At 41.9% G+C, this 22,504-nt stretch overlaps 1 protein-coding gene across 1 annotated transcript in view; it reads left to right on the plus strand.

Moving 5' to 3' along the window:
* The first annotated feature begins 275 nt into the window (after window positions 1-275).
* igf1 (insulin-like growth factor 1) overlaps window positions 276-22,504 on the plus strand; it is a 30,011-nt gene continuing 7,782 nt past the window's right edge. The window contains exons 1-4 of the mRNA XM_041780528.1: window positions 276-534; window positions 2,009-2,168; window positions 19,500-19,756; window positions 20,000-20,035. Coding sequence (XP_041636462.1) covers window positions 487-534; window positions 2,009-2,168; window positions 19,500-19,756; window positions 20,000-20,035 — 501 coding nt within the window. The 5' untranslated portion in view covers window positions 276-486. The remainder of the gene's footprint in view (window positions 535-2,008; window positions 2,169-19,499; window positions 19,757-19,999; window positions 20,036-22,504) is intronic.

The raw sequence follows: 22,504 nt of genomic DNA on the forward strand, positions 1-22,504 counted from the left end.
CTAACCTCCTTCTCGTCTTTAAGTTCTCCTTATTCAGCTTTCAGCGTTTAAAATACCGTGTTGTGAGTGTGGACTGCTGCTGGTGGGGCAGCAGCTCTTTCTCTCTGTTGATCTGAACTACTAACCAAGTCTTAGAGAGATCAAAATTCAATCCCGTTCTGAGAAAAAAAAAAGGAGAGAAATGACGTTATTTGAATATGTGCCCAAAATCCTTAATGAATAACTTAGGACGAGTAGGAGGCAAATGCTGCCCCAGCTGTTTCCTGTTGAAAATGTCTGTGTAATGTAGATAAATGTGAGGGATTTTCTCTCTAAATCCGTCTCCTGTTCGCTAAATCTCACTTCTCCAAAACGAGCCTGCGCAATGGAACAAAGTCGGAATATTGAGATGTGACATTGCCCGCATCTCATCCTCTTTCTCCCCGTTTTTAATGACTTCAAACAAGTTCATTTTCGCCGGGCTTTGTCTTGCGGAGACCCGTGGGGATGTCTAGCGCTCTTTCCTTTCAGTGGCATTTATGTGATGTCTTCAAGGTAACTTACCTGATTTCCTTTGACACTTTACATTATCACCTTGCACACTTATTGCACACAGCATCCTAGTTTGATTTGAAACAATAAAAAGCCATCGCTTATTTTGATTTTGTCGTTTTACATGCATGATAAACGCGGATTTAAGCTCATTTTTTAGATTTTTTTAACTCATGCATGCCTTTCCTGTTTTTATAACATATCAGGATATTACCCTCTTTCTGCTTTAATTGACTTTTCACATCTTGACATGAACCGTGCATGACTTTCTCTGCTTCTCGGATGAATGGATGTTTCATCCTCTGCGCTGATGTGCGCCCTGCGCTCTTTTCCACCAGAAAGTCCTAATGCAGCTGTGCAACTTTCAAAGTAATTACTGCTGAGTCTGCATTTATTAAGAGCTAAATATCTAACCTGCACGGGAGAAGAGAGAGGGGAGAGCTTTAACATGTGTGCGCATCGATGCTGTGCAGGCAGGGTTGTATGGAGATAAAGATGGATATTGTTCTGTTTATTCTTTTTATGATGTATATTTGGCTCACTCAGCTTCCTCGCCTGGGTTTGGCGGAGGAGCAGTTTTCCATCTCACAGTGTGGATCGGAAAGATCCCCGCCGCTTTTTTTGCATCTCTTTGCTGCTTTTTGGTTTTTGAACCACTTTATGCTTGTGCGTAAAAACGCGCGTTTAAAAGCTCTCCATATTGCACAATGTAAACGATTAATGCCAAACTGATATTTAAACTGCACTGATTAATTTTGGATTATTACCACCTTCTGATGGCACAGGCAGAGCCTGATAAGGAGGAATGTGTGCCTCCACTCTGGACGCGCTCCGCTCGCTTTTACGCACAGGCGCTCCGGAGCATCAGAGCTCATGAGTCAGGCTCCTGTTTGACTGTTTGACTCTGGCACAAAGTGCAAGTTTGGATTTAACACATTTTCCTTCCAATCACCAAAACCCTGTAAAGTTACCATCTGTGGCCACTTTTATTCCTTGTATATCTCCATGCTTTGGCAGGGAGGGGAACCTGGAAGTTAGGGGAAACAAGCTTTCAGCTCACTGCTTTTATGTGGGAAAATGTTTGGTGTTGCCACCAGTAGGGCTGGGAAATATAACAAGATTTTCAGATGCATCAGTTTATTTTCAAATAAGATGTATGCAAGTTTAATTTTGTTTGCACCAATGTAGATTTAATTGATTTTATCATGGCATTTCCAAGCAAGCTGGCTGTTAAGTGACATTTGGCCCATGTAGAGCTGACTTTTTTTGGCATGTCTGATGCGTATTTTCTATCACCATTCACCAAAAATATGTCAAGATGTGAATTTTGCTCCATATCTCCCAGCCCTAGCCACTAATGTGCGCCATTACGCACGGCAGTGTCCAGAAGAGCCAAATGCCTTCAAGATCTCCATCTGATGCTCTGTCTTTCACAGCAGTGCAAATGTTAAAGCTGTCTTTCTCCCTGTTGCTGCAGAGTGCGATGTGCTGTATCTCCTGTAGCCACACCCTCTCACTACTGCTGTGCGTCCTCACCCTGACTCCGACGGCAACAGGGGCGGGCCCAGAGACCCTGTGCGGGGCGGAGCTCGTCGACACGCTGCAGTTTGTGTGTGGAGAGAGAGGCTTTTATTTCAGTAAGTGCACCTTTTTATTTATTCATAAAGGTTGGCTGTATCCGTCCCAGAGCTCTCCACCTCCAGCGAGCTCATAAATAAAAAAGCAGCCGGTTTGACATCTTGTCTCGATGTTCCCTGCATTAATGTTCCCCTTTCTCCCTTCATTCATTCCTGTTACATCTCTGTGCTCACATTCATGCCTTGTTTTAATGCTCATTGATGGATAAACGCCCAAGCAAACCTAAATGAAATATGGAATATGATAAGTAACTATACGGTTGGTGGCAAATCCCAGTGGTGCCCATGGGCAGTGGAAACTTAAGGAGGGGTAGAAACTAAATGTTGCAGTGAAGTTTTTTCTTTTTTCCACCAGAGAAGGGAAAGCGACCCAAAGAAAACCCTCCACCAACAATCCAGGATTTAAATCTCAGATTTTTCCATTAAGGGTATAACCCAGCCCAGAACAGCACAGGATATATGGAGCTACCGAGGTTAGCTGCAATGTTCCACCTCAAGACACGTATCCTGATCTTCCTGTCAGGGAGACGTACAGTGTGACTGTGCATTTGCAATAAAGCTGGCTCGAACGCTGCAGAGCTGAAGTTTATAACCTCATTATTCATATTTCTTTGGCTGACGTCCACCCATTAAGCCAATTTGCTCTGGAGGACCTTCGTATCGCTTCCAAAGTCATGACTGTCCCTCTCACTTCTCGGCTAAACAATCCACTATTGATGGTTTGGTTTGGTCCCAAAGTTATGAAAGATTTTCCACATGTGGTAGATGTTGTCAGCTGCCAATTTCAAGGAGAAGATATAAGATTTCAGCATTTATAATGCATTTGCAGGTGCTTCCTTTTCCACTAATTAATCGCTTTGACCCGGACCTGAACCTGAAGTGGTTTGTAGATAGACTTTCTGAGGAGCTTGGTATCCGTCGGACAATTAGGGGCCTCTTTAAATCTCAGCCTCAATGCAGCAGAAGAGGACCATCTGCTGCAATGCAGACTAAAATCAATTTACATTTTTTTGGAAGTACGATTAAAAGTTGGTCTAGAGTCACGGTAGTAGCTCTGTAAGACTTTCTACAGTATCTACAGATCTACAGTACTGTGGAGAATTTTGAAGCTGAAATGAGGCGTAGTTGTTGCCAGTAAGCCACAGCGAAGGAAGATTGGCACTATCCCGGTCGTGTTCTGGAGCAGGGGCATGGGAAAATAATCTGTTAAAAAAATAACAAAGTCCACACCTTAAGGACAGAGTTAGAGGTGGATGTGGCGAGTGAGCACGGCCTAAGGTATCATCCAGGTGGGTAGTAGGGTTACTAAGAGCCCATGGTAGTACTGTGGGTGTCCAAAGGGCCCAAAAACCATTGGTAGTCTTCGAACGTTTTACCGGGGGGAAAAGGACCCAACAAAAGAAATGCTATTGAGCTTGACCTTGGCTGCTGATCCACACATTTACCTCCTGAGTAGCTGAACTACCACTTTAAAAGTCCCCGCTCTGGGGGAAGAACTTTCAAAAAGATCTGAAACTTTTGGGGCAGAATTCTAAAAGCACCATCCAGATGGGTAGGGTAATATTACCAAGGCCTGAAAAGTTTGGACGAAAGAGATATCGTTGAGCTTGACCTTGACTGCCCTTTCCCCTCACTCCAGCCCTGGTTTTTGCCAAATTGGGCTCTGCACGGAAACCTTTGAGCCCTGCATTCCTAAAACTTGATTGTTGATGATAATGTTCACTATATATTAACCATTTTACATTCCTCTGTTAGCATGCTAACATATGCTAATTAGCAATACAATAAAGTTAAGTTGAAGCTAAAGAGAATTTTGTTTCATTTGCATGCATTTGATTGTAAACCAAAGTCTTAAACCACCTTAAAACAGCACCAAAAATTAAAGGAGCACCAAAATTGAAATAAGTCATCCCATGGGGTCTGTCTTAGGAATATATTGTTGGTTATCAAGACAAGACAGTGCTAGCAAAAAAGTCCAGAGACTTCTAAAGTCACCAGAATTCAACTTAAATGTGTGGAACCACCATAAATCTTGGCTGGGCCCAAAGTGGCAGCAGGCTAAGAAAGTCAAGCCAGGCCGCTCAGTTGGCCTAGAAGACTTCCAAAAGGTAGCATCTAGATCAGATTCCTCAGCCAGTTCAAATGGCTCCTAGTGATGCAAAGGAGCAGTGGCTCTAATTGTAGTTTCATCTAGATGTTGGATATTCACACTACTAGCATGGCTAAAAACTGTTCGGACCATCCATCAGTGCTGCTTATCCCGCTTGGGTGTGCGAGGGACTGGAGATAATCCAAGCTGTCTTTGGGCAAAAAGGCACACTCACATCTACGGGCAATTTGGAGACACCAATTATCATAGCAAGTACAGCCATGTGGGGTGCTACATGATTTGTGTCACTCCGCAGCCAAGCTGAATAGCATTCTTTCTGGCCTTGTCACAACTGGTTTTATGCCCAAAGACCGTCTGTGGTTTTCAGGCCCTTGGGACATCTACAGCACAACCGGGTTGTTGCAACCCTCCTACCTAGGTCGTGCTTACTCTCCACATCAAGGCCTCTCTCTGCCCTAGAGATGTGGAATTTGTTAATTTTTCAGCAGATTATTTCTCAATGCCCCCTGGCAATATGCAAGGACATCCAGAGCAAGACCAGGGGTTGTGTCAATCCTCCTTGTGCCCTTAGGCAGCTTACTCGCCACATCTTACTTCAGCCTAAATTTTTGGCCCAAATGTGTCTAAAAGTTCTGCACAGTACTGTGCCTGTTCTGTCTCACCAAGAATCCAATTTCTTACTGGAACTGCCAGTAAAGACAGTGGTGTATCGAATTAAACTGTCGCCAGGAAGTTGCAAAGGTTCAACCATGAAGGGGTTTGGTACCAAGGTTTAGAGGCAGGCCTTTCAAACAACTCCAGTCGCCTCTCATATCGATCATGTTGCCACACAAGGACATTGTAGAAATACTTTAAAAACAGCAGCACAGGATAGTCCAGTATGTCACATTTTTCTGCTGAATCATCCAGTACTGATGCTCCGTCTGGCAGTCATGTCCCTGTGCACCTTGCTGCTGCTCCCCACCAAACCACGGCCACATTCCTCCACCCGTGCATGCAGCTTTTCCAGGACCGGTCGACATTATTCTCTGCATTGGGGCCCTTTGTCCGCTGTGTGCCAGGGAGCTGTTGGAGAGCCACCAAGCTGCTGCAAAGCTGCGAGTCTTGTTCGTCCAGATGCTGCTGGCAACACCCACATGCTGTGAAGTGGTCATGACAGCCTGCTCGATTGCCAGCTTTCTGCCAGTTAAGACTTTTTCGGTCTTTGAATTCCCTCTGCTGCAGCCCTCCTCTTGTATAAACGGACGTGTTCCTTACTCAGAAACGGGGAGATCATGGTCAAAAAGATATTTCGTGTAAATCATGAATCACATTTAGCATCCATGTGATGCAACAAGACTTGGACTTCTGCATGTTGGCTGCAATTGCTTATTCCTCAGAATTTAGCTCATTTTTGAGATTTATATTTCAGTTTGAAGGGTTGCAAAATGGTCCCAAGAAGTGTCAGCCTTTCTGGCTTGAAGTCGATTGAATGTACAAGATTTGACAAGTCATGACGGTGTCCAGAGACTGGATGATCTGAGAACGTGAAGTGTTGGCTACTGCTCAGGTTGTACCACAGCCCTGCGAACGTAAAGCAGCACTGTCCGTAGTCATGTCATGAGAAAGTGCAGAATGGAGGCCAATGTAAGTCATGAATCCTCGTGCAGGATAGACTACTTAAGCAGGAACAGACCTTTTTGTGGCACGGGGAACGTGTTTGTCTTCCCCGCATTACCTTACACTGTACAGTCACTGAACTGCACAGCATCCATCTATCAATGCCACATTTTTCTGTGCCGCGTTTCACGAACACTCCATCCTTTTACTGAACAGACGATGAGGTTTTAGCTGCAGGGTGCCGTGCATTGGAAAATATGCATGCTCCCCTGTCTTCCACCGTTCCTCTCGCTCTCTCATATTCTCGCTGTCATTCCTTTTCCTCTCCGTCGGTCGCCACATGTTCCAGTGGCTGTTTGCGTGAAAATATCTGGAGAATCCATTTGGGCTGTCGTCTATGGGACCCTAACGGCTCAGCCAAAGGAGGCATGCTCCTTTCCCTGAACTCTTCCCCTCCAGTCTGTCCGTGTTGAACTTGGCAGCCCTCGGATTGATAATGTGTCCAGAGACAGTGTTGCAACTACAGTGGGCTTTCTGTGCTCAGAGCGCTTTTGCCAATCCACCTTACGCATGACACCAGTAAAGTAGCACACTTGCATTTTAAGACCTCAGATTTCCTACCCCAACAGAAATGCTAAATACTAGTTGGTGGAAATTTTTTTTTTTTGAGGTAATGAAACAAACTGTGGTCTATGAAACATAAGAAAATCCACAACCATAGTCAGTTTTTCCAATTATTAGCCTGACCTAGAAATCCTCAGTTGTCTTTGTAATGCTTTAGCAGGCAGGGCCATGGGATGATTTCATTGCTATGTTGAGTCCATGAATCAGATCTGTTATGGGAGCTTTTTGGCCAAAGTATATCTTGCTCATTATCCTAAGTGTCTTTATATTCTATTACCTTTTGCTAAAACAGTCACACTTCTTCTTAATTGGGTGTAGTACCTATAAAGTATTCACCACCTTGTATATTTTACGCTGGATATTGGTTTTATAAATCAGTCATGGTCAATATAATTTGGTTGTTTTAACAAATAAATTTGCAAAAAATAAGTCTTTAATGTCTAAGTGAAAACAGATTTCTACAAAGTAATGTCAATAATTAAAAAATATAGAATTTAAAATAATTGACAGCATAAATATTTATTCCCTTCAAGTCAAATTGCTCAAGTATCGTAGTTCCCTTGCAGACTGAATAAGATTGTCCCACCTTCATTTTACCCTCTACCTTGACAAGCCTTCTTTTTCTGCCAAGAAGCATCCCCACAGCGTGATGCTGCAAGATACAAGAGTAGAAACCCCAAGACAGTGTAATACGGTGTTTTTTCATTGTTTATGTGGAAAAAAGACCGACGGAAGGAGCTGGATTTTCCCCGTTTCGTCTTCTTCTATGCCGGCTTTTCTTCTTGGTCGCCGTTTGTCATGACAGCGCCCCTAACGGGCAGAGGTTATAGGTGTTCAGACGGTTTGGTCCATTTGGCCAAGAGCACTGTGAATGCAAACCAAACCAAAATGGACCGACTCCCCCGGACTATAAAAAACACACAACAATGAAACCTATTAGTCACTTAGACCGACTCCAACTGAAGTTGCCACATTTAAAGTACCAAAATTAGTAACATTAAAGACAACATTACATTGCAATACTTTTTCAAAACTTGATGATTTTACCTTTCTGTACATTTTGTATACAAATTCATTAAATAATTTTGCTTGTAAATGTCTATTTGCATCACGTTTATTACGGAAAACACATTATTTTATCAATTTAATTGTGCCCCTAAATTTCTTTATGTTCTCGTCCTAACTTTTCCAAATTAGGAGCACATGTGCTCCTTGGGAAAAAAGTTAGCATCAAGCCCTGTGTCTGCAGAGTCTCTACAATCAGCTGCTGAAGCTTGTAACTCCTCCAGGGTGGTAGGCCTTAGTGGTCTCTCTCACTAGTCTCCTTCTTGCAGGGCCTGATCTAGGCAGATTTACACATGTGCCATATTCCTTCCATTTCTTGGTAATGGATTTAACTGAACTCTTGGGGATGTTTAGTGCCTTTGAAATTTGTTTGTATCCATCCCATGACTTGTACTTTTCATTAACCTTTTCTCTGGAGTGTTCTTTTGTCTTCATGGTGTGATGGTAGCCAGTAACACTGATTAACCAGTGATCAGACCTTCCAGACACAGGTGTCTTTCTACTAAAATCACTTCAGACACACAGGTGATCCCCATTTCACTGTTAGCACCTATTAGCAGGACCTCTGCTGAATTATGTCATTTCATGTATGCAGTCACATATTTTAAACTACATATTTCTATTTAAATGAAATTACTTTGTAGTAATCTGTTTCTACTTTGACATTAAAGAGGGTTTTTTTTTTGTCTTCAAACAAAACAAAGCCGTGACCATGCTTGAGTTATAAAATCAGTGAAAGGGTAAAACATCCAAGGGCATGAATACCCTCTGCAGAATAAATGATGCAGAAATTCACTGGAACTAATGAAATCAGATTTGTTGGTACACCAAGTTCTAATCAAATAAGCCAGGGATTTTTGCTGTTCAATTTAGATGTAAACTTGAGGTAAAACTGGCGAAGAAATTTCCTTTGGCAGATCGATGAGCCTTCTTCTTCAGTGTTTGTCCCTGTCACTTTCATCCAAAGCAGCTGGAGCTGCAGAGGGAGAGAGGTAGAATGTGCAAACAGCATGTTGCATGCATGCACACACTCAAACACACATAGCTAGGCCTTGTCCGTCAGCAGCAGGGGATTATGTGGATTACGGGATGATCAGGACACCCCCCTCCAACCCCCCTTCGCTAGTTTTACACTGGACACACACAGCGGACATCTAAAGAAAGACCTCCTGTGTCCTTTCCATCAATGAGGATAGGTGTCATTTTCCAGTGAAGGCCTAGACTAAAAATCTCTTCTGTGAATGACTGACCAAAGAGGCGCCTATGAAAAGGGAGGGCAGATATCCTGTCAGATTTAGAGCTGTACATTAGCTGAGGTTGGGTCACAAGGGATTTAAGGACACTCTTTGACTATACAGCCCTTTACCTCTAGAGCCCTTTATCAGTTTAATCCAGGCACATAATGTAAGATCTCCACAGGGAGAAATGAGGATATATCCAGTTGCATTAGCGCAGAGTCAGTGATGTCCTGGACCTTTGTCTCGTCCTTTCTTTCTCATCTTAGGTGGTCTTATGAATTATCTCACTCTCTGGCAACAAAAGGACCAAAACATTTCTTGAAAATGTACTGTATTCATTAATGTAACACCAAGAAAAATTGATTAATATGATATTCCCTTATGATAAGAGAGGTAAATCCCAACAGGTGCTAGATTGCTTTGCCGATAGTTTATCCACCATAGTCCATCCTCTATCATCTCTTTAAAAGCCTTCTCCATGCCTTCCATGTCTAAACAAACCAACAGTCACATCCAGATAGTAAGACTTGCATTAATGTGATAGGCGCCACCGTGTCTGGCTTATTGTTCCAGGAAAAATGGTGGATAAGTTGCTTGGAGTGTCACAATCAAGTAGCAACCATGAGTTGAAAGATGAAACCAATCCAGAAAAGCAGAATTTGCAGTTATTTTGTCTGGCTGCAGAAACTTGGGGTTCCCTGTTTGGTTGGTTTGGCATTCCTGGTATCTGAGACGAAGGAGGGACAGATCTTGATCATTTTGAAATTTGAAGCATGAGAGTTATGGTAACTTCCTATGAAATTGGTCAGATATTGAAATGCTTGCCGTTGGCAGCAAGGCATTCTTTAATAAGGCATGTCAGTGTTGCAGAGATATATTGAGGCCTCTATCAAAATCTGGGCTTGATTGGTTCAACTTAGTGATTGGAATGAAGACAAGGCCCAATTTTGTCACTTCCTGTTGTCAGCAAGAGGCTCCATTGGATTATTTCCCTCTGGTTTGATTGGGCACTGATAAACCAAAAACTGGGCACATCTATTGGCCTGTGGCATAGAACAACCCTTGTTTCTTCTTTTTGGAGCTCAAATTGCAAGTCATGGGCTTAACTTCTGTCCAAGTGCACCTTCATCTGAATTTCTGAAGTTCTTGAATCTGGATAAAGTGACTTTTCAAAAGGCCCAAAGATAGAGAGGTCATGCATGTTGTCCTAAGGCCAGATCAGACTACACATTTCTGTCAGTTGCAGTGGCAGTATGTCAGACTACACAGCAACAATCTTAGCGTGTAATACTGACCAATAACAGTGTTCTGCTGTCATGGTGACTGTACATGAGTTCATAGGTCGTTGGGTAGGCGAGTCACAGAAGCAATGAGAGTGATGCTAGCAGTCTTTTGCTCTGAAAGAATGATTATGGACTCATCCCTTTGTATCTAGATGTGGCGTGGCTATCCTTCCAATAGAATGTGGTAACGTCTAGAAAATTAGTCCAGGTATGATAGCTTTGCTCTATGGTCCCCAGGACAAACATAGGGACCGAATGCAATACGTTTTTTGCAGTCGCATGATTCTAATAACGTGCAAATGTCCATTGGGTTTCAGGAAGTCAGGGGCAGCCATTAGGAATGAATGGTAACGAAGGAAAGTTAGTACTTTACAGCTCTAAATGGGCCTGTACGCTGCAATTATCATCAGAAAATTTCTACAAACACTGAATATGATCCCTTACTTTACAAAACAGTGATTTTTGCCACAGTTTGCTTGGCATGGAGGTGAACACTAATTTAAATACTCAGTCGTGCTGATGTCTAGCATCGCTTAGCATCGTCTAGTTAGACGAAGTCCTCTAGACAAGAGTCTAGAGGAGTCTTGTGCTGAGCTAAGAGGCTAGTGAAGCCCTTTAACACATACAACATTCCTGATTTTGTCACAAACATACTTTCAACTGAAAGGTGATGTTCTATCTACCGAATAAAGTTTGCAGGGTTTGTGTCCATTCACCATTGAGCCCACACAACAGACATCTTAAAAGAGACGGATGTCCCATCACGATGAGTGAGACTGGACAGACATAAGCCGAAGAACACGGGCAGGATCAGGGTTTAAAGGCTAAACCCTGGCAAAACTGTACTAAACCAGCCGGACTGCTTTGTGGAAACGGACCATATGTGAGCGGAGTGTGACACCGCTTGTCCAGGCTTTAGACGGAGGCTTTTTTAATGTCTACCTGCTGCTGTTTAGCCATGAGTTTTTCTCAAACTTTTTTGGTGTGAATATTTCACTACTTTCATGATGCAAAAGTAGCTTAAGAGTAAGAATGTTTTTATTTTTGCACTTTGAACACTTGGCATAGTGGTAAACAGAATCAAAACAGACTTTTTGACATTCTTCTCTATGCAGAAATCACTACTTGCCCCACAAGGGGAGTTCTCCTCTGCTGCATGGCGTCATTTGCGAAAAACCTAGCTTTTTGGTCAGCAACTGGTCGCAAGGTGTTGGGATCAGGTCAAGGTGTCAAAAGATGCAACCAGGCCTTGGGGCATCAAGAGCTTTATCATTTCCAATGACATGCAAGGGTGCAACCAGGCCAAAATCTGGCTAAAACCATTATGCCTCAGACCTTAAGTGAGCTGGTCTCCATATTCTCCTGATATAGTGAAAGAGAAGGTCTTTATGTAATGGTGTGGTCATATAATTCCTACATGTGGCTGACAGTGTGTAAGGTTTTCATTGGCTCCTTCTCTGTAGGGTTTTTAACCAACCACTGGCCAATAAGAATTTATTGTGTGCAAGAACTAACAACAGAAGTTGAGACTTGTTAACACTATCTCTCACATTCAAATCCACACTCATGAAACCCATTTTATGACACTAAATTCTTGTGGGAGCCGATTTGGATGCCGTGTCCAGTCGTAATTAATTAAGGAACACCGTGCTCATGTCATAAACTCTTTGTGGTACCAAAGATAAAGAGATAGTTTCCAGTACTTTAGCAGCTCTCACAGTCCCTACTCAGCAGTAAACTGCCTGACACTTTGCAGGAAGAGCGGTGCACAGGCTCCAAGAATCCACTGGGTTTTATTGACCATGACCGAGCTGTAAAACTCAGATGCTTTCTGTGCCACTTTGGAATGAGGGAGTCCAGCCATCTCTCTCCCGTGCTGATCCTTAGAGGAATGAACAATATGTGTGCTGACACTGTCAAATACCACATCTGAGGGCATCAGATGAAACACTCCACCAAACTGATATTTAGTTCAAGATGGTTTATTCTGCAGAATAGATTTCTGTTGAATAGGATTCCTGTAAATTGGTGTCTAATGTAAATCATTTAACAGAAAAGCCCATGCCAAAAAACGGCTCGTATATTATCAAGGACTTGAAAGGTAGCTCTGGAAAGTTGGTAGCTACCTCATTCCCAGAGGACTGGGCCTTTGGTTCACTTGGATTCATGGCAAATACATTTAATTCCAAAGGCAACAAATGCCAGAGAATCCATAGAAACTTCTCAAACAAATCCTGGAGCCTCCTCTTTCATATGAACATTAATTTATCTGGCGAGTAAAACACAGGCTCATCAGCGTAAAGGTTTTCTTGGCTTAACTTTACTAAAATATAATATGACATCATCTGGCAAGGTGCAGCACTGGTTGGACAAATACATGCTAATATACATACTTGGTGGAATACCTTGGAATATAAACAGAGTAAATCTATCTTTAACCATTTAGGTAAAGAATAGAATGAATTCAAAGTTGTAAAATTAATATTTTTAGCTTGTTTCGGCACATGAGAAGCCTTCAAACTCTTGGATGTTTTTCTCCAACTGACATGATTCCATGTCATTTTCCCCCCATATGCAGATGCTCCTCAGTACTTTACTGATTCAGTAGTGTGGTCTTTATTCTACGCATATCACTATAATTTGGGGTGTTTTGGCCAAAATATTAGAAAGAACTTTTTAATTTAAAATTTAATTTCTACAAAGTAATGTTAATAGAATAACAACACACACTCCCGAACATTCGCCTTGTTTTCTGTGAATCATTTCTGTGTAGTTTACGCCGTATGCAAGCCTTCCAGAGCCGGCTGCTGAGAAGCATCCCCATAGCATGATGCTGCCGCCACCGTGCTTCACAGTGGGGATGGTGTGTTTGTGGTGATGTGCAGTGCTTGGAGTCTTGTCTGATGGCCCAAAAGCTTAATTTTGGTCTCATTAGACCAAGAACTTCCTTCCATGTGAACATGGAATCTCCCACATGCTTTTTGACAAACTCAAGCCCAGATTTAATCTGAGTTTTCTTCAACAGTGGCTTCTCTTTGCCACTCTCCCATAAAGCTTTGGCTGGTGAAGAACCCGGGCAGCAGTTGTTGTCTGCAGTCTCTCCCATCTCAGCTGCTGAAGCTTGGAATTCCTTCAGAGTAGTCATGCCTGTTTTGATGGCCTCTTGCGCTAGCCTCCTTCTTGCACGCCCACTCAGTTTGCATTTTTTGATTTCCAATTTAATTTGAACAGTCTGAAAAGGTCAAAGGTCAGTGTACTTTCTGGCCATTTCCCGCTTGAAACAAGCCTCAGAAATCTGGAGAATCTTGTGCTATTCAGTTTTTGTGTTTTTTTGCCAAAAAAATGGAATAAACTGAAAAACAAAATTTTAAAAATGGTCTCAATTTTTTTCAATTAGTTTTTTTGTTTTCTTGTTTAAAGAAAGACTTGAATAGGAAAACATCTGACCAAATGGGAAACATTTCAACTTAAAAGCCCCCATGTCAAAATAAAAGCCAACATAGACACCTACTATATTTACAGTTCAATAGTATAATTCCTTTATACTGCATATTAAGGATAATGTTAAATCTAAATGCACTGGTTAATTAATGGTCTATATCATCATCAAAAATTGTTTGTATGAATAAACCTTTCCACCAAACAATACAAGCATAAATTTAAAATTTCACTCATGCTGAATACATGAATAAATACTTCCAGCAGTCCAGGCTTATTTATGTTATTTATTTTTCTTCTGATAATAATTCGCCAGTAGATTTAATTAGGGCCTGAGCACCTAAGGAGCCCCTATTGAAATTGGTTGGGTTTGTCATTATCATTTTTATTTTCATCACGCCCCGGCCCTTTTACATGCTCGAAAAAAAAGAAACTTGGCACACACACGTGCAGTCAGAAACATGTGAGGTTGATATAGGTTACACAAGTGGCCTTTAAGCCTGATTTATGCTTCTGCGTCACGTCAACGGCGTAGCTACACCTAGCCCTCTGCGTCAGCGCAGACCCCTACACTGTAGCCTCCAAAAAAATCCTAACTACGTGTAGTGGCAACGTGGACTGCAAGGGCTGTGATTGGTCCACTCAAAATGTCACCCATTCTCAGCTTCAACTCGTTTAGTGGTCATATAGACCACCTCTGCAGACGTCTTCCCTTTCGCCTGCGCTTCAACATTAGCAACAAAAGAATTTTTTCGTCGATATCGATGAGCTCCAACTCCAAACACACCCGCTCCACCTCGGTCGCCATTGTTTACTGTGAATGAAGATAAACAAGGATTCGGATGTGACCCCTCTGAAACCACACCCACACACAGCCACACACCCCTAGCGGCATGGCGGTGAATTGCAGAGCGACGCATTCCCTCGATGCAGAACTTCGAATGGTCAATGACCGCGTCGCGTCCTAGACTGTCGACACAACACAGAAGAATAAATGAGGCTTTAGAAAGTGCCTCTACAGCGCCAACTTATGAGCTTCTATGGAAAAGCCCCAAAAGTGACGTTGACATAGAAATCTTGTGGGCAGATTCGGCTTAGGAAGATCTACAAAAAAGTCTCATGGAGCGAGACCCAAACTTCACTCCAAACTCCAACAGGAAATCCACTGTTTTGAAGAATTGGCAAAAATTGGGGTGTTTTGGGCCTGTTCCAGTGGTCATACTTGATCATAATAGTATGAGTCAGATAGATGTTATTATACAATAAAACACAACGAAAGCCTTTATGTTGACTTGGAGGCTTTTATTTTGAAATGTTCACCTTTCCCATTGGGTCACATGATGTCCTTTTCCTCAAGTCATTCATTAAAATAAGAGTCTCCTCCAGTTGTAATGGTGTGAACTGACAGGCTTTCAGAACACTGTAGGGTGTAAGAGGTTGGAAGATTCATCTACTAGTCTTGCGTGAATCTTTGTCCAATGTTGGCTTAAAGCAAAGCCAGGTCACTCCTGGATCATCAGTATTTAGGTTCTAGACTGACCTCCTTTTGCGTCATGAGAAAGCTTGTGATTTACATGCAGAACAGTTGAAACATGATTAATATCGACATTTAAAGCCTCTCTTGTCAGGCCGTGTTCAGTCCTCGCACATCACTTTAAAAAAGCAGAAATGCTATTCCATTTCTGTATTATGTAAGTGGCACATAACCGCAGTCTGCCAAGTCATGATGGCTGAAACGCTGACACATGCTTTCTAATCTGACCCTCATCAACACGCATCCTCCATCCAGAGTCCATTTCAATCAGCTGAGCGCTGTAAGGCGGGAAGCACTGGCATGAACGCTTGTTTACCCATATTTGTTAAACAACAGTCACAGAAAACAACTCCTTGTTTATGAGGGATTACAGCAGTTATCCATGGAATTGAAGCGTTTAAAACCTTCCAAAGCTTTTAGACCTGATTATTATATGCGTGTTTTTCCCCAACCTGCCCAAGCTGATTATCCTACATGTTACAACCGGTGCCAGCTGATTTTTCTCTCCCTTCCAGCTGTTTGTGCAGCAGGGTTGCGGGCTATTTTCAGAACAATAGCGGATGTTAATTTGTAAGGCTTTATTGGGAGGGATTGAAAAACAGGGCCAGGCAACGAGGCACGGCCCCTCTTTTGGCTTTCAGCGACCATTATATAATCGCTGCACAGGGCTCAACGCTGTCTTTCTTTCCAAATTTCTTGACATCAGGTGTTGGCGTTTTAGCCAAGGCTGGATAGAAATGCAATGATAAAAAGTAAGTTTATTTTGTCACTGACATATTTAATTTAACAGACCCGTTTGGGCAGTTTGAGATCTGGGTAAATCCAGTTCCTTGTTCCCTGAATTATGCAGGTGCACGGCATATTTTTAGCATCATTCTACCTGCATCATGAAGCCTCCCTCCTTCTTCCTCCCTCTCATTATCTTCCACTCTGAATCCACGGGGGTCCACGCAGAAAGATGCTTCTGTTTCTGAATGAAAGCTGCTCTCTGTCCGCAACATTGTCAGGACAAGGCAGACGGAGAGCAGAAGTTAATGCACTTTGTCAGCACTGGCAGGCCTCTGAGCCAAGAGCTATTAACTCTGAGAGGGAAAGGCATTTCCTCCTTGTAAATGCCATATTAAATTATTATTATTTTATTTGGTAACAGGGAAAAGCCCATCAGGGCTATATTGCACAAGGTGAGCAGGGAGTTGTAAATGTAGAGTGGGAGATTTTCTAAAGGCCACCAGAAGAGGGTGGGCAAGGGAGTCAAAGGAAGTAGGCACTGATGTCATGCGATATGCCCAACAAGTCCAAAACCTGAGCATCGCACCTTTAAATAATGATTTACATATTTTTTTCAGTGATATAATACAGACTCCAACACAATCTCCACCTCCCTTTCTCTCGCCATTTAACAGGGTTGCTTTTTTGGCCTTTGTGGCGCATCACGCCAATGATTCAGCACAAATGTGCTACGAGAGAAACTCCAGGACGCTCGGGCTTCTGCCAAATGAAAATGTGAATGAACAGTTGGACAGAGAGGTAGGGGAACAGCCTCAAAAACCTGCCTGGCTGTTCCTGCAGGTTGATCTGGCCCAGAAGTCTTGTGGTTTGGCGTGGTTGGACTAGCCTCTGTATAAAAGACACCTGGGCCAAAATGGCTGACCGTGATATTTTCAACATTTGGGGGGCTGCAGTTCTTTATGCAGGGGAGCAGCTGCCAGAAAAGGTCCATGGTGGGCAATGTGATACACTGTAAATTTTACACAGAGGAAATCTATGTCATCAGGGCTGCTTATGTATCGGAGTCACTGCCATGACATGGCCTTTTTTAATGCTTTTATTTTGAGCAAGTTGTCCTGTGACAAACAGGAATTAAATGAATTTATTTAGCATAGATATCAAAAGCATTAGGTGGACTCATAGAGGTTCTCATAGTGCATATAAAACCTAAATCAAAGCGCTAGATCAGAGGCGTAGCATTAGCTAGTCTGACGATAGCTTACATTTGCATAAATAAGGCTCCTAATCCTTTCTTCCTCTATTTCAATGACAATTACCCCCACAGATTTATCAAGTAGCCTGTAATATCTACTGGCTCTGTAGCCAGGTAAAGCATATAAGGAGTACCTGCCCAATTATAAAGTTAGTATTTGACAGCCGTATTTTAGCTTAAGGTCTGAACGTTAAACCCCTGTTCTACACACATAAAAATAAAACTCTTAGCTGCTTTTTTTAATCCCCTTTTTTCTTACTTTTTCATGACATACAAACCTAGGGAATATTCGAATAGCAAATGCCACAGGAGGAGACTGGCTGCAGACATAGATAATGTCACTACATACACCAGTGTGGCTACGTTAGCCTGAGATTTGGCTAACAATGCTAAAGCAAGCCACTGTTTGCATAACTACTTAAGATAGATCTAGCTTTAGCAAATGTAGCATGATTTAACATTGCCAATGCAGCGTTGTCAGCTTTAGCTATGTAGCTATATAATCTAGAAAGCTAGGTAGCTAAAGTAGCTTCCTTAGCTTCTTTAATTTTAAATTAATCAAACAAAGCTACAGCAAGCTACAGGTTGAATAATTACTTAAAATAGATATGGTTTTAGCAACCATAGCCTAGTGTAACTATGCCAATGTAGCTTCATCAGTTTTAGCTATGTAGCTATATAATCTACAAAGCTCGGTAGCTAAAGTAGCTTCCTTAGCTTCCTTGACTTTAGATTAAGCTAACAAAGCTAAAGCAAGCCACCGTTTGCATAACTACTTCAAGCAGATCCAGCTTTAGCAAATGTAGCGTAATGTAACATAGCTGACGTTGCTTTGTCAGACTTGGCTTTAGCTACTTCACTATATAATCTACAAAGTGGGTTGCTAAAGTAGCTTCCTTAGCTTCCTTGACTTTAGATTAGGCTAACAAAGCTAAAGCAAGCCACCATTTGCATAATTGCTTAAAACAGATCTAGCTTTAGCAAACATAGGGTAATGTCACATAGCTAACATAACTTCTTCAGCTTTAGCAGCCATATAATCTAAGTAGCTAGGTAGCTAAAGTAGCTTCCTTAGCTTAAGATTAAGTTTATGAAGCTAAAGCAAGCCAACAGTCGCACAACTACTAAAAATAGATCTAGCTTTAGTAAATGTAGCGTAAGGTAACATAGGTAAGGTGCCATCACCAGCTTTATCTCTAGCTATATAGCTATATAATCTATGTAGCTAAGTAGCTAAAGTAGCTAAAGCGGGCCAACATTTTCATTACTACTTATAGCAGATCTAGCTTTATTAAATGTATCATAATGCAACATAGGAAACATAGCTTCCTTAGCTTTAGATTTAGCTACACTAACATTATCTATGTAGCTAACATAGCTTTGTTAGCTTTTCATGGAGGACAAGACTTTTTTCCTTGAAGCAAACTGTTTATAGAATAAAAGTGTATTTCCTATTTCTTTCGCCTTTTCCCTTTCTGTGTATTGTATGACTCCACACTGTGTTTTTTAAAGCTGGTGGCCCTCGAGGTAAAGCAGCATGTCTGATGTAAGGAAGAGCTGTCATTTCAGTTTACCGTTAGCTTACATTTTAAAGACTCAGGCACTAATGACATGCTAAAGGGCTAGTTTGCTAATCTTTTGAACAACTTGTAACCCAAGAGCGGTCCTTGCCTTAAAAATCACATTAACAAGTTTTGTTATATTAAGTTATGTTGTCGCTGCTCAACATTAGCAGAAAATCATGTTATCAGTATTAAAATGTGTTCTCTTGCCTTCAAGCAGATGTTGGTACTCTGAGGCTGAAGGAACTATGTATCCCATAATCCATTGCGATTCATTTTGTTCATTGTTTAGGATAATATTTATTTTAAACTTTCAAACCATATCGGTAAAGTTAATCAACAATTATCTCTATTGTAGTGTTTACATTCTAAATGATAATGATGTAAGGTTTCCTAGTTTGCATGTGTTTTGCTTCATGCTGCGGTGGCAAGGTGGTTCGTGAGCGCGGTAGACATTTCCAGGGTTACCACAGACCCCACCAATCAGAGATGTCGCTGTGACACTCAAGGGTGTGATAATTGTAGTGTAGGGGTATGTGCCATTATTTCACTCTCGGGTAGCTCGTGGTTAATCTGTCTTGGGTCACTTCTGGTGATATAGATAATAATCAAATCTGTTATGCTGAAAAAGAATAGAAATTGTACTTCCAGAATCACACTGCTGAGCTCTGTGGTTGCTGTGAGTCTGGGCTCTCTGATGGTGGCTAAACTAGAGAGCCAAAAGGGTCAGGTGCTTTTCAGAGTACAAGTTTAGTGAATGATCAGTTCAGAGAATCTAAAATTTGGTTTGTTTGAACAATAAAAAGACAGTGGACTTTGTAATCCAATAATCAAGTTGCGATAAAGTGCCCTGTTTTTCTATTTTCTAACTCCTCTTGTTGTTGTTCTTGTTGACAGGTAAACCAACAGGCTACGGGCCCAATGCACGGCGGTCACGTGGCATTGTGGACGAGTGCTGCTTCCAGAGCTGTGAGCTGCGGCGCCTGGAGATGTACTGTGCACCTGCCAAGACTAGCAAGGCTGCCCGCTCTGTGCGCGCACAGCGCCACACAGATGTGCCCAGAACAGCTAAAGTTAGTACCAACGGGCACAAGGTGGACAAAGGCACAGAGCGTAGGACAGCACAGCAACAAGACAAGACAAAAAACAAAAAGGTGAGTACGGTGCCAGAGAAGCACACGTTAAAAATCATATGAGTGAGAAAAAGATAAGGTGGTGGATTATGCAAAGCTAAGCTAACTGGCTAATGCTGCAGCTGTAAGATATTTGAAAGGCCTCATCTTTTAATGCTTATTTGCACATTTTCATCTGTTACATTCAGAGTTTGGTGGGATAACATTAGCTTGACATTTACTTAAGCAAAACCAAACTAAAGTGGCGTTATTTTCCCCCTACAGAGACCTGCAGCTGGACATAGTCATTCATCATTTAAGGTATGCATTTTTATTATATAATAATGCTCTGTAAGTCGTACACTCCCAACACTTGCAGTCCCATAAGTTTGAAAGTAGAACAACTTCTATTTTTAAACAGAGCAGATTCATTTTGAAATCTTAATTTTACAGCTCAAAGACAGAAAGTGTCGGGTCTAAATGTGGATTGTGATTTCATCCCTCAGCTGTCAGCCAGCATGATGGTGTGATCCTTTTAAGATTGAACCATGTGCTCTCAAAAAAGAAAAACCATTAGCAAGAGAAGGAACTAAGTGGTTTTTGTGGTAGACCCAGTGGCACTCCCGCTCCCAAGCGGGATCTCCACTCTGCTACTGTACATTATGTGCTGAAATTCTGCCGTCTCACCATAGCTGACTGGCACATGCGAGGACGGGGCGCTGCGTTACGTGAGCAGTTGCTTCCACATCAGTCATTCATTTGTGAAATACTTGCATTCTAAATGGTTGTATGGCTGCATGAGTTTTTCCCTTTTTGCTCTGTTAGTCACACTGTAATTTGAATTCTTGTCAATAGGGATGCTTAGTGTTTTGGAAGAGATATTCCTAATCCAGCAACTTATCTTTCTAATTACTTTAGTACACCTTTGGCTGCAATCGCAGCACTGAGTCTGTGTAGAAGGTCTAAATCAGGCATGCACATCTGGACACTGCAGTTTTACTCCATTTTTCTCTGCAAAACTGCTCAAGATCTGTCACAAGGATCCGATGTGATCAGCCCTTTTCAAGTCCAGACACAATTTCTCTATTTGACTGAGGTCTGGGCTTTGACTCTGCAACTCCAGAACATTCCCCTTGTTGTCTTTAAACTGTTTCTGTGTAGCTTTGCAGGAAGGTAAATCCTCTCCCGAGGCCTAGTTCTCTTGCAGAGTGAATAAGATCGTCCTCCTTGCCGCATTTGTTTTACCCTCTATCTTTACAGGCCTTCCAGTGCCGGCTGCCTAGAAGCATCCCCACCGCATCATGCTGCCACCACCGTGCATCACACCAGGAATGGTGTTTGTTGTGATGTGCAGTGTTTTGTACCTCTTGTCTGATGGCCAAAAAGCACTATTTTGTTCTTATCAGACCATAGAACTTTCTTCTACTTAACTGTGGGGTCTCCCACATGACTTCTGTTGAACTCTAGTCCAATTGTGCACCCCTTTTCACTGTTTGAAGAGGGGTCCATTTCTGCCTCTACAGGTACAATCTTCACCAATGAACCCCCTTTGGCTTATTATTGTACCTCTAGGTAACTTTTTGCACTTTTTCAAGAGTACTTTTATTTTCTTAGTGGCTAATTATGGTACATAATTATCAGCCTAGGTACAGCATTAATTTCCTCAAGGCACAAAGCAAAATTTGGTACAATTACCCAGTCAGTAGACTTATTTTACTCTCACATAGACATCAGATTGTTATAAGTGGACCCTCTTCCAGGTGAGTTAGTGGCAAGCTGTGTGTCAAATATGAAAAACATGGAAAGACTTTATAACCCTGTACATTTTGTACTTTGTGCTTGAGTTGCAGCCTAAGTACAGAGCGTACTATCCCTGTAGTTTATGGTAAGAACCAAAGGCAGACCTGAGTGCCACTTCTGCCATGCAACTTATTTATACTTACTGACATTTGGGCCAAAGCCCAGCACTAAAACCACAGGGTTCTGGCTGCAGTCTGCTGCTCTCAGACACCCCGTCTTACAGACCCCCACTGTGGGACAACCTCTACCAGGGAAGAAGTGACATAATTTGCTGATACAATGCTTTCCTGATTTTAGAAGTAGTTACACGATGACATTTCACAGTTGACATCCATCACATTACCACACTGAACAGAGAGACCCAATTTGTATCACAAATGTTTGAAAATGGAGACTGCATGGCTAAGAGCTTGATTTTATACACATGTGGCAACAGGTCTGATTGAAACACCTGAGTTCAGTAATTAACAGGTGTGGCCGAATACTTTTGTCCATGAAGTGTGCATCAGCTAAATAAGTAGCTTTCACTATTTCAGCTGCATTTGTGTATTATCATAGGGGATTAGCTTTTTCTGTAAGCAGACTCTTTAGACAGCTGCATTAAACTTTTCATAATTCCATTCTGACTCTAACCCTAAACACAAGAGTATTCTGATTTTATTTAGACGTTTTTGCATGTTTTTCAGTCCTGACAGTGGTGGTCTACAGCCAGAGTGTTTTGACTGAAACTGAGGAAAATGCAGCATGGTCATGCCAGCTTGGGTCAGACTGAGTTGTATACATGCCAAAGTAAATTGACCCCAGACTGTATTATCTAACTGTGTTACTCAAACTTTTAGAAATTTGATTTAACTGGACAACATGCTTACATGTATTTCAAAAGTCTATTCAAGTCTAATGTTCTCATTTATATACAGTGCCTATATATAAATATTCACCCCCTTGGATGTTCTTCAGTGATTTGATAAATCAATCAGGGTTTAAATAATT

Source organism: Cheilinus undulatus, linkage group 23 (assembly GCF_018320785.1).
Source record: "Cheilinus undulatus linkage group 23, ASM1832078v1, whole genome shotgun sequence".
In the NCBI taxonomy this organism is placed as follows: Eukaryota; Metazoa; Chordata; class Actinopteri; order Labriformes; family Labridae; genus Cheilinus; species Cheilinus undulatus.